Genomic DNA, 13,764 nt, shown 5'->3' on the forward strand with positions numbered 1-13,764 from the left:
TTACATTGGTTATTGAGACATAGAGTCACTCTGACGTGCCACACTGCAGGTGGCATAAACATTACATGCAGCAACTATTGATTTGGTGTATGGACAAAAGAGATTCTTAAAATGGTTAGTGTTCAAGTTATTCCCCAACCAGCTGTACTCACAGTGATTATTTGACACCTTCCTAGTTTGTGCATGTGTTTGACTCCTAGTGCGAACTGTCTGCTTCAGTGTTAAGACTGCTACTACACTACACATAAACAATGAAGCATGTAAAGCTCTAATGTTTTGATATTTTTTTAGCTTGAACACATGATCTGATCAGGGCCTTCAGATGAAACATTCAATTGTAATGAGCCCTTGTGGTTTCCTAAAATTTGGTCAAAGTGTTTGTGAGAGAATATTTGTGAGTAAATTAATCACATTGAGAAGTTAAGGCAGCATATGACCACAGCTACTTTAATGTGTTTGTACGAACAGCATTCATCTATTTTTTTCATTTGGGTCAGGTGTACTGAAACACTGTCCAAGCATGAATCTCATCACAAAGAAAGAATGATTGTGGGTATACTCATGAGGGAAATGGTTACCTTTTTAGCAGTATGCATTTACTTTTCCTGAGATATGTGGGCCACAGAATGGTAACCTTTGGGGAGGTCACATTCTTTGCCTCTGAATCACCTTACCAATTGAGTTTACTGAAAACATGTGTAAACTCATGTTTGTGTCTCTTTGTATTCTTGATATTCAAAACTCCCCCAAATGCCCTATTTTTTTTAAAGTATAGGAATTATATATGCATAATAATTGGATTAATAGGATAAGCATTAATAATCAAAACAAATAACACAACTCAAAACTCACTCACTTTTTTGTTTCAACTTTTAAAAATACTTATCCAAAATCTTAAATGATTTAAAGTCTAAATTAACTTGTCATGTTATTTCAATGTTTCCTATTTTATTAAAGCTCTTTCTGCTCTCTATCTGAGTTCACTTGGTTGGTAAAACAAGTCAGCAATCAAACACACAATGTGGACTTTATTTTTAAAAGACTGTGGGTTGAGACTAATATAGACTGGCTGGTATAGAGCTGTGGGAACCACAGTCCAGGCTTCCCCACACCTGTGCACAAGCACGTGCAAATACATAGGTCATTATCGAGTGTGCGCGCGCGCGCGAGTGCGACTGTTTGCTCTTCAAACAAGTGCATTCCTCCTATGAGCAAATTGAATTGTTGTTGCATAATGACGTGAAGCATTTGTTTTCAGTGGGTTTAAACAAACTGCAGCGAGGTAAACTGGTAGGCTACGAAATATATTTGTCTGTGTCACAATTACATTCATATTTTAAGACCTCCTTATCACCTGTCAAACACTGGTTTAGTTTAAGCTCACGTGGAGTCAGGTATTTCAACTTTGTGTCTTCCAATCTTTGCTACTGAAACCCTGAATTAATTAACTTCAACAATTTCAGTGTCTTTACTCAAAGATGAACAATATTTTAACCGGATATACCAGCAGTGGGCATATTGTGATTGCTGGGGCATAAGGATACAAATATTTACTACATTCATGTCGCTCATCAACTATTGCCGATGAAAATTTACGATTGGACCAGATTTAATTTATTTAAAGTAAATTCTGATGTATATTCTAGAAGATTTATCCATTTATGATTGTACAAAATGATTAAATAAATAAAAAAGATTGCTTGATTGTGTGGAAAGGTTTATCCTTCATGTTTTCAGGTTGTTGTGTCTTCTTAAATATTTATTTGATTTTTGATATCGCTAATGTAGAGCCAGGTGTCACTTAATGCCCCCTAGCGGCTTGAATCTCCTCCGAGGTGATGTCAGCCTGCATGCTGCATCACCGATGTAACATCACAGCACACACAGAGACATCACACTGCCGGTTGTTTTTTTTTTGCTTAAGGACCCTGCTTTGTGAAGACTGAACCCGTTTCTGTAACCACACAAATGTCATGACTGAAATAAATCAAATAATAGATATGGCAACTATAAACGTGTTAACTAAGCGCAAGTTTGCTGTTTGAATGCTTTGATGCTGTCTTTCGGAAATTATTTTTCGAATACCCCTCTAAAAAGACACACACAGAGCTGCATTTCACAAACTCCCATATTGCTTTTTCGCATATATTCCCTAAATATAAATTATATTTTGTGACTGCACCCTGAAAGTGACCTCTGGTGGTGCCTGCACGTCTCTTTCACAACCTCTTTGAACTGTCTCTTAGAGTGATGTGAATATTTAAGACATACGTTCATATGAGAAAAACATAACGACAGAAATCTAAAACCCATTACATAGCTTATATTATTTACATTTCTATTTTTTCTATGATATTACGTGTTATTATTTGAGGAAAACTCAACGGGGGAAACCGGGTTTGTTTAGCAATAAAACGAATTCCAAACTATTATAATAATAATATCATACTGTACGACTATAATACAATTAATACTAATAATAATGATATGATGCTAATAATAATGGCTCAATAATAATGAATAAAATGCCACGATGACATTGGAGAAGTCTTTTGCATCATCAGCACCTTCTTCGGTGTCTGAAAGTGAATTGAAACAGAGAGGCTCCTTTCTCTTTCTCATGGGGATCAGATATATATAGCGCCTGTAACCCCCTCACACACACACACACACACACACACACACACACACACACACACACACACACACACACACACACACACACACACACACACCAACCCGATCACCATTTGCTGTTTGCGTAGAGGTGATTAGCCAGACACAACTGCGAAGCTGTTACCTTTATAGAAGCCAAGCCGCAGAATATCCTGTAAAACGACACGAGCAGTGATGTAATGGTGAATTAAAAGGTGTCTCAACTGTGACCTCCAGTCAGAGATCATTATCAGGAAACAACCATAAATATAGTTTAAAAAACAATTAGACTGTTTTATTATTTACCCCTAAATGTTCATATGTTTACACCGGTTTGTCTTCACATCTAAAATATGATGTGAGATTTATATCAGCCTGAAAACAACATTAGCGTTTAAATTTCAGGATATGACATTATCTTCCTTTTTACATCATAATAGCCCCATCCACATCTTTACATTTAAAATCCATGTAAATGTATGTGCTAATTGCTTACTCTTTTTTAAAACGTTGTCAACAAATGTTGTTTAATTAAAAGTAATTCCAATGTTTTTTAAGCTCTAAATAATGTTGCGATGCAGGCTAAAAATATATCTAATACTGAAAATGGTTAATATACTTTACTACTGTTTAGCTGTAAAAACTCGATACATTTAATTATAATAGTACCCTGGATTAAAAATTAAACATAAAAGCCCAAATTAAAATTGTAGACTTTAACCGTAAAAATTAGATGATAATAATAATGAGATAGCCTAAAAATTCTTAGTAGATTTAATTAAGCCCATAATATTCAGATAATTTTATAATATCTAGGTCTATCTAAAATTGAAATTGCCTTGTCTTTGACTTTCTTGCCATTATAGCGTGAGAGGTTATTTATATAAAATATTTGCAAAATGTTTCTCAATAAATCTGTTATCAAACAATTTAGCAATGTTAATCAAGAAAATGTATTTAATTCTTTCTTAGATTTATTTACAAATAAATTCAGTTTACAACACAATATAGCTACATAGAATTACATATATTTGATATTTTTTATTATTATAAACATACTTTTCAGAGCTTTTTGTGTCTCATATGAAAAGGAAGCAAAAAATGTGTCCAGTTGAGCTTCCGATACAAAAAAGAAAATGTAAAATAATTATCACAGATCCCAAACAGGAACAAAAGAGAAGAAAAAACAGTTAAAATTGTTTCGTTTTTTTTTTTTTTTTTACAAATATTTACAAATATTACCTGTACAGAAATATCTCCTTTTTCTTTTATCTCTGTGTCTTTACATTGGCTACAGAGTCCAGTGTTGCCTATTGATTTGTGCTGTTCCCACTCCCCCCTCCCGCCTGTAATAATAACGACTCTATATAAAAATAAGAGTTTATTTTCTCATGGTATAAAGTCAATGTGACGGCCATTTGGACACCGCCGCCGCTGCTGCTGAGGGTAAAACATGTCCAGAAAGCATATTTGACGGCACACTGAGCATGGGCGCGATAGCGGCTGAAGTCCGGGTCAGAGAGAGGGACTGAGCGCTCAGCAGAGCCGACTGAACGGTCACCGGAGGCCGCAGGAAAGCAGCGCCCGGTGAGACCGAGGAGGCGCTGGAGACCCCGATGATGTTCTCTATACTGAAAGACGGTCTGTTTGAAGGCTCGGATTTGATCATGGACGCGGTATTCAGACTGTTGAGTTGAAGTTGAAGACTGGGGCTGAGCTGGGAGTTGAACGCTTTCCTGTTCAGCTCCACCGACGACAGGAGAGGGACGCCCGGGGGCAGCATGTGTCCCACAGGGGGGATGTACGGGTACTGCAAAGCGGCCGGATGGGCATAAGCAGCCGGGTGGATCCCGTAGTGCCTCCCGTAGGGGCCCCCGAGGCTGTACGCGCCGAAACTTTGCATCATGAGGGCAGTCTGGTCCCTGAGCATGTCCGGCTGAACTCTCTTGAACCGTTTCCTCCTCCTGAGGAAGCTGCCGTTGTCGAACATGTCCTCCGAGGCGGGGTCCAGGGTCCAGTAGTTGCCCTTGCCGGGGTTGCCGGGTTCCCGGGGGATTTTCACAAAGCAGTCGTTGAGGGACAAGTTGTGGCGAATGGAGTTTTGCCACGCCGGGAACTTCTCCCGGTAATACGGGAAGCGGCTGCTGATGAACTCGCAGATCCCGCTGAGGGTGAGCTTTTTCTGCGGGCTCTGGAGAATGGACATGGTGATGAGCGCGATGTAGGAGTAAGGCGGCTTCACCAGGCTGTTTTTGGGCTTCTGGATCCCGCCTCCCGTTGCGCTCTGGTCTTGACCCTCTCCCTTTCCTGTGCCCGTCTCTCCCTCTCCGGAGCTCTCGCAGCACGGACTCCCTCCACCGGACCCCGTCTCCTCCTTCTCCACCTCGATCTCGTCCTCCACCTCCTCGTCGCCCGCTTCTCCTCGGAGGTCGTGCAGGATGCCTCCCACCGGGCTGTCGCAGTCACTGTCCGCCCTCTCCATGCCCTCCTCGTCTCCCTCGCCCACCACGTCGATATCCACGTCCTCCGCCGTGAGCACGGTTTGGCCGGACATGTCGCTGGCTCTTTCGCTGCCTCCAGACAGGGTCATCTCACGGCTTACTTATACTTTAGTTTTTATAAATTCTGGAGCCAAAAGCAGCCACAGCAGCCGGGTGTTGATGGTCAGCGCGCGCGCACACTGCTGGACTTCTGGTCTCTCCTGTCAAGAGATCGGGTCGTCTCCAACAAATCTAAATGCGATGGAGCCGGCAGCAAGCCGGTCAAGTCAGAGAAACTTCAACTTCTACAAATATTTCTCCACTCGGTAAGTGAGCAGGCCTGCGCGAAACGGCGACTCTTGCCTCGAAGTTGTTTGGAGATGTTCTGCGCTCCGATGTCCCTTCTCGGTGCGTATATTTCCTACAGGAGCGATATTTGGAGAACCAAGTCGAGGTGACACATGCCGCTTTTAAAGGCCGGGGCTTTTAAAAGGACTGTCTGATAGATTACTTTTCCCAGTATAAGATATACGATCAGCGCAGGACACGTGGTTTGGTGACGACAGACGCCCCCTCTCCTCTCATCTCCTCTCCTCCCTCCTTCCTCTCCTCTCTGTTAAACCATGCAAACTGGAGTTGTTTCATGGATTTGTCAACAATGGGACATCAGCAATGCTGCTTTCCGCTGATTTCTGTGTTCGTCCGTCATAGACCATTTAACGGTGGCGGAGGAAGGAGGAGGAGGAGGAGGAGGGGGAGAGAAAATTGGCCCGCATGATTGAAATATCTGATGCGCATTAACGTGGCGGCGCAAAAACAATACAAACCTATAACTTTGCTCAGGCAAACTGCTGAAAGCTGCAGAATGAAAACGACAACAGCTAAGTTCACGTAGTAGTCCTCCTTTAACGTATTTAAGGCCCTATGTGTTGTTGTTATTGTGCATGCATGGATTTTGTTTTCTCACTTTATTTGAAACTAGTTCCCGTGCATGCTGCTCTTCGTATTGGAGACGTTGTCAGTGCTTATGGATTCAACATTTGTGCTTTGTTTATTTGGTGCATGCCTTGATATTTCCAGCGTTGCAGTCTGCTGTGTAGATCCGAGCTACGAATGCAAAGCATGAATTCAAGTCTATTTATTCCCGCAGGATTAGCCGAAGGTGGGGAAGAGTATTGAGCAGCAGCGGCGGCGGCCAGCAGCACCGACGACTATGAATGGAGAGAATAAAGAATTTCCTTAAGAGTTTGGAAGAGGTGCTAACGACCCCAATCAGTGCACGGTTTTGCATTTGAAAAAAGTAGGAAATGCGGTCAGCGGGTGAATGCAAAGAGAGCATTTATTCACAAGCATGAAGGTGAGCGGTGTAGGCAGGGCTCAGGGAGGGGACGTCGGATCCAATGCGGAGGGGTTTCCTCCGCTGTGTGGGAACATTTGGGAAGAATAGTGAAAGATTTCCTACAACGTTCAATGCGACCGAAGAAATGTGCCGTAAAATGAACAGCATAGGAATTAAAGCTCTGATGTTTTGCGAGGTGCCACAAGCGATTCAAACGTTCGATTGATTATTATTATTACTTTTAGCACCTTAATAAAAGTATGTATAATATACACCAGTCAGTTATTTGAGACAGAGCTTTAATTGAATATATTTACACACATATAAATAAATTGAAAATATATATGGTGCTAACGATTATTTCTCAGATACAAGCTAATTTAAAACAGAATGAGGCTGCATTTTAATTTAGGGAGCATTATTATTATTATTATTATTAATAGTAATTTATATCACTGTTGTTACATTTCAATAAATTACACATGTCACCTATTAATTACATCATTATTAATTGATTAACTCACATGAAGAAAACTGAACGTCTTAACTAAAATTACATTTTCATGAATTCATTTAGCATTTTACTTTTATTTAAAATCCCATCAGTGTTATTTTAAATTTTACGAAGTAAATGTGATCCTTTAATTACCTTTAGCGGCGCACAGAGGTGCTGCTTCATGCCCCACCTCCGACACCTCTGCTCTCGGGATGAAAGTCGGATTAATCAAACGCTATCATTAATAATGCGCGTATGGGTCAAAGGAGGGAAACATGTCTTCCGATTAGACTCGCCTCGTGTTAATCTCTGTGACCTGTGTGATCTGGAGGTCCGTCAATACGGACTACTTAGTAGATGAAACCAGAGTCTACGTCAACTTTTATCCTGCTTATCCGCGGCGCGCGTGTGTATTTAGGGAGATTATATGTTTCTCTTTAGATTCTGGCTTTTTTGGGGCCCATAAATCAGAAGAAGTAACTTTTGTTCGAGGTTGTTAGTTAAGGTTTTTTTTTTATAAAATTCAATTTTTTTTCCTCGTGTGCACCGCTGATTTGACACAGTTCTTACATTTATCCATAGCAACATAAGTCTTTTTTATATTAGACAAAACATAATTTTTAGTACCTTTTGAAAATGCAGCATGAACTGTTTTTTAGCTGCAAAATAAAAGAGATTTTATTCACCTGGTTGCTATTTTCTTATTTTGAAGGATTTCTTTGAAGGAACAAGTCAGAGAGCCAAACGATTCTGACCCACTGATCAAAGAGTGTGCGTGTGTGTGTGTGTGTGTGTGTGTGTGTGTGTGTGTGTGTGTGTGTGTATGGAGAGAGACAGGTGCAGCCTGCCTCCTTTAAAAAAAAAGCCATGGTCGCAGTGTTGTGTGAAAGGCGGCGTAACTGCTGATATAACCTGACTGCAACAGCAGGGTTTCAAACCCGTCCTTCCTGTGATCTTTTGAAGCCTCATAAATCCGCTTTTATTCCTCCGCAGTTTGTTAATGAAATGTACGTTTTAAGCACACATGCACGACTTAGCGCGACAAAACCTTTTAGTATAATAAGCCAACTCGCTCCGGCATGAAACCATTTAGGGGGGGGGGGGGGGGGGGGGGCTACAGAAGAGACAGCAGCAGCACAGGTGATGGAGAGGAAACAGTCACCACATGTGATCCCTGCAAACTACCAGCAAGGTCACCGAACAAATAATTGTGATCATAATAATGTGATGCTCTGGTGATTCCTGAGAGGGAGACTTTTTTTTTTGTCTCTCTTGTCCCACTGTTGGATTCTCCTGCTGTCTCACATGGGGTCAGGGTCAGGGTCACCTGCAGAGGAAAACAGGGTGTTTGCTCAAAGACACTTAAGTGGACGCTTCAGACTATACTGTCGAGAAGAATGAGGGAGACAGATTTGAGATGCTAAATATTGTTAATTCATTTAATGGGGGGAGTCGTAAATAGTGGTGAGATTATTTCACGGGTTTCTATTTAAAGTCAACTTGCTTCGATATTTTACCCTTAGTGTGACATTATTTAAGACCTCTGATTTCTGCTTCACAATTTTCATTTAATAACGTTTCAAAGAAAATCTTCAACGTTTGGCTAGAGCTCCCTCTCATGCATTTTTGAGACCAAATATGGGACTGACTTGTGAAGATTTGAGAACATTTGAAGACATTTATAGTTTCTATGTGTGTGAGCTAAATGTGGAAAAGGTGAAGTGGATTTTTTTTGGATTGGATGGACTTTGACCTAATCAATAGTGACTCTATCTCTTCCTCCCCTTTAATCTGTTGATTTATTTCAAATACGTTGTGCAGTGAATACGTGTCACATATGTATACGATCTTATTTCTCTCGTGGACCCTTAATTGGATTTTAAATGCAATTTCAGGAACACAAGTTTTCTAACTCTGATATATAAATATTCGTTTTCCCTTTGTTGTGAAATCGTCCATTCAAATTGATGATAACCTACAAATGTGCTATTTTACATCATATGTATGCACATATGATACGTGCTCAAAATACAAACACGCTAACAGGCTAATCAAAATCCCAAGCTCACATTCTTGCATTAAAATCAGCTCTTTGTAAAATCAGATTTTTTGAAAGCAACTCATTTCATTAGCGAGCAGTTGGGTGCAACAGCTAGTAAAACGATGTGATACATTAATGGCATTGTTAGCCCGCATCTAATTACGACCATTATGTTAATTATTTCACATCAGTAGCCAAAATATTCAGCTTGTCAGATTTAATAAAACAAGTTGATCTAAAAACTATTGAGAAAAAAAATCTCACCCTATCGGCAAATATGTGTGCCTCACGACAGTTATGTTATATGAAATATTTGTCATAGCCTTTAAAATAATTGTACATGGTCGCCAATGTGAATTCTGCAGAAACCTCGTTACTCTTCTTTGTGGAAATCACCATTTGCAGCTCTTCTCAAAGAATCCACTCTATCAACCTGCGAGTTTCTGTCAAACAATATGATGGAGCCCATTTTTAACCTGCAGGATCAGCCGGAGCCAGATCTCTCATAGACACAAAGGATGACACTGATCCACGCGCGTGTGTTGTTGGACACCATGCAGTAGATTACAGCAGGCGATGTAGAAGGATAATGTCTAAACTGACCTAAGATTTTAGTTTTGTTCATATAGTTTTGTGTTGAGATAGATTATGATTATGATGAGGCCTGGATTCATGGTTCACAGTATGGATTATAATAGCATGTTTAAAAGAAGAAAACAAATGTTTGCAGTTGATTTGACTAGGTGATCCATCTTCTTAAATATTGTTTTCAGGTGTTGCAGCTGATGTCAGTGAAAAAAATAATTAGGCAGAATCAGTGGACAACTGGATACTTGGGTCTGTGCCTATTAGCGACGCTCATCTACACTATGTATATTACTGACGAGTAATACATTTATTTCACGTTGTCATCAGTCTGGGGTCTTCCGGCTCGTTTGGGGCCTGTCTCCTCTTGCAGCCTTTGGTGTCACCATCTGCAAGTTGTATTTTGGCCTTTAAGTTCGCTTCGTCGTTTTAGAAATGATTGAGAGGGTGTCCCTCTGTGAAAAGCATCTCATCAGGTGATTTTTGTGGTGTGAATACAAGCAGCAAAATGAATCACCCATGTTACAATACGCGTCTTGCGTAAAATATTGTCAAAATGTTTTAACGTGTTATGAAAAACCTTAATTCGCCATTAAGCGAATGGTGTCAAACCCCCTCTCTCATTCTCACCATCTTTGATTATAATGCTATTATTTTCCAGTTAAACCAACAGTAATTTGCAAGACAATTGAAATATACAGTTTCACATAATGAATGTATTAAAAATGATACTTGTATGTGTCCGATTCTGCAAACCACTAACAAACACGCTGCACCGTCTCCACGCAGCCCCTTCGCCCGTTCATCGCTCCTCTTCTCCGGCCGTCCGTCGGTGGGAAGCCCCCCGGGGGATGCCGCACGATACATGCTCCTCGCGGGTGCTGGTGGGAAAGTGACACCTCCCGCTAAATGCAGCCGGATTACCATGCCAATGTAGTGTATCTGTTAAATACGTGCGATGTCACCCAGTTTGTAGGCTTTTTGTCATTCAGATCGAGGTTGAAGAGTTTCACATCAGTTTATCACCATGTTGTGTGAGTGCAGCAATTCAGGCTGTAAACAGTGCAAATTGGTTCAATAGCGGGCATTTAACACGGTGTCAAAACAGAGGCAGCCCGGCTTTGCACCAAATCATTGTCTGCATAAAACGATTGTTAACGATGTGCTAATACATGCCAGAGGGTGTCAAATGCTAGTGACCAGGAACAAAATAAAACAGAAGTCGCCAGAAATGTGTGTCCATATATACAAAATCATATTTAGGAGCAAAATATTGTCTATTCAAATGAGCAAATTAATAGCAAAATTGTCAGTCAGTAGTTTGTGTCACTTGTCATCAAAATAAGGAAACCTTGACATATATTTGATGGTGCACTGATGCTCTATCCAACAGCAAAAAGGATAATTTGTGTAAAAAAAACTAAATCCAAATCCTATACACGGTTCCCAAAAAAGGTGTCCAATGTTGTGACTCCCCATGCACTAACCTTAATGTTTGCATGTGAAGCAGCTTTTCACATTATTGATATCAAAAAGAAACTCTCACTCAGTGTGACCCCTGACTCAATATCCCCTTGCCTATTGATGCATATATATATATGTAACATCACGCTAAATTACCTCCTACATCCCAGCCTGCCCTGCCCATAATAATATTCCTTCACATAATGTCAAATTCTTCACAAAGACACTTTACCTCTTCTCGAACCCAATTATAGGAATTATAGAAGATGATGGTGGAGGAGATAAATAAAGGGTTAGACTTGGAGAGGAATGATGTTTTGATTTTGATTGACCGAAATGTGTGTTTATGTTAAAACGTGCCTATTTTACAATATATCCTGAAGTGTTTCATAATATCACGAGTAATCTGTAAAATGCTTTATTCTCATAAAGGCCTAATGATATCACCTTAAGGCAAATTATCTAATATTTCTCCTCTAATGCATAGATTGTACTCGTCCCCTTATTTGCTTTATAAAAAGGTGTCCTTGTCTGTTAATCCAGTGGGGAAGTGAATATCCCACATCCTAATCAAAGTCATTGTGCTGTCTCTTGAAATTAAGGACTGCACCTTTAAATTGTCAATTACTCAGAGGTTAAGTGGACTGAATAGACCCAATGATTCAAATCAGGTGTTACAATTTACTGCACATAGCTATCAGACTTCATTTCATTTGAGCCTGAATCTCTGCTGCAGACAATGAAGTGATTTATTACACAAAGGAACATATTTACACTCCAAATCCATGATTGTTTACTAAATAACACATTTGTATATGATTTTAAACTACACATCAATAGATCATTATTCTATATGATTAGATTCAAATTCTACACTTGGTCAAAATAACAATGTGGAGGAAATATCTATTAATACCAACTGTAAAAAGACTCCATTACAAGTAAAAGTACTACATTGAAAACGTTATAATCAAGAAAATGTACTTAAAGTATCACAACACGGTGGTCCCTGTGACTGTTTTATCAGTTTGTTGCAGTTGAGGTGCAGCTCATTTTTAACTATTTTACATTCAGTAGGGCTGCAACTAATGACTATTCTCCTTATGGATTAATTTGTGGATTATTACCGGTTTATTACAGATTGTTTGGTCTGGACATCTTCGGGAAATAGGGAGAAATGTACATCACATTTACCTAGAGGCAAAGCGACATTTTCAAATAGCTACTTTTGTCTGACCATTAGTCAAACCTCAAAATGATTCAGTTTACTGTAATTTAAGATCAAGAAAAAGCAGCAAATCCTTACTTTTCAGAGGCAACAAACATTAATATTTGGCATTTTTGCATGAAATATTGCGAAAATTATGAATCAGTTATTAGAATAGTTTTCATTTTGTGTTGATCGACTAATCATTTACTTGACTAATAATTTCAACTCTAATTGGATTTATTGTTGGATAGCAATTTATGATAATATGTCATATTTTATAAGCTCCAATAGGTTTTATATATACATATATATATATATATATATATATATATATATATACATATATATATATATATATATATATATATATATACATATATATATGTATATATATATATATATATATATATATATATATATATATATATATATATATATATATATAAATGTAGTGGTGTAAAGGGAACAATATTTCCCTCTCAATTGTAATGGAGTAGAGGTATAAAGTAGCATGAAATATTATAATTATATAATATAAGTACAAGTTCCTCAAATTAAGCACACCAAATAAACCAAAAGTAATGTAATGAATAACACTAACATAGGGTCAAAGCAACCCATTGGCACTGGGGAAAGTTAATACAGTATAGTTGATGCTATATTAATCCAAACTGGGCATATAATATAATTTAGGGGATTTTGCTCATATTGCGGGGTTTGTTAATACTTTAAACTACACTGTTAAACATGTCTGAATAATAAAGTTATCAGCCGTTAACACCCAAACAAAGTTACCACCCTCCGGGAATCCAAAGACAGCCACACAAGCATCAATATTTTACATTCCCTCAAGAATCCTCTTTAAAGATGCAATCATGTCCTCCTATTCATTATCCATATGTATGTCTTCTAGGTATGGCCTTTGTCATTAAGCAATAATTCTCCCCTCTACAGTCCCACATTACTCCACTGCTCCATACTTTTACAAATGCCTCGGGGCTATAAATACTAATGAAATCTCTTTGCTTAATTTGATTTTGCTGGTACACTTGCAGTTATGGCTGAACTTTCCCACGAGAGCGGCTGATTGAACACTTTCAAGTCCTTATGGAAGCAGGAAAACATTCCAAAGAGCTGGGGAGATCATTTCCATAATTACCCCGATTGGCAGCCTAATGACCTTCTGTGACAATAAAAAGATCTCTTGTTAATTCCATTTCTGTCGCTGACATTCAAGAGATTCCTATCTTACATGTTTGAGGGGTTCACAAGATAACAAGTGTACTTTTTTTTCCCTCCCGTTTTCAGCCAGCGAAAAGAGCAGCCCCATTCAGTTTTGCTCCCCCAGCACACTGCAGTGATGTGGCTCTGCTCTGCTCTGAAAGGGATCTACTTGTGCCTGCACGGCTCGTCCACCCTGCCCCAAAAAGTTGGATAATTTATGGGCCTTGGGGAGATTATAAAGATGGATCTTTGAGGCAATCAATTCTCATG

At 39.2% G+C, this 13,764-nt stretch overlaps 1 protein-coding gene across 1 annotated transcript; it reads right to left on the minus strand.

Moving 5' to 3' along the window:
• Positions 1-3,974: 3,974 nt before the first annotated feature.
• foxd3 (forkhead box D3) lies at positions 3,975-5,583 on the minus strand. The gene has a single exon (XM_068707153.1). The coding sequence runs from the start codon at positions 5,243-5,245 to the stop codon at positions 4,058-4,060; it is 1,188 nt and encodes a 395-aa protein (XP_068563254.1). The 5' UTR covers positions 5,246-5,583; the 3' UTR covers positions 3,975-4,057.
• Between the last annotated feature and the right edge of the window lie 8,181 nt (positions 5,584-13,764).

The sequence above is a fragment of the Cebidichthys violaceus genome, unplaced genomic scaffold, assembly GCF_023349555.1.
Source record: "Cebidichthys violaceus isolate CVI_PGR_0920_01 unplaced genomic scaffold, fCebVio1.0.p SCAF_13, whole genome shotgun sequence".
NCBI lineage: Eukaryota > Metazoa > Chordata > Actinopteri > Perciformes > Stichaeidae > Cebidichthys > Cebidichthys violaceus.

What these genes read in the sequence shown, in the direction of transcription:
- foxd3 (XM_068707153.1), bottom strand. Translation starts at nt 5,245, where the DNA reads ATGACCCTGTCTGGAGGCAGCGAAAGAGCCAGCGACATGTCCGGCCAA.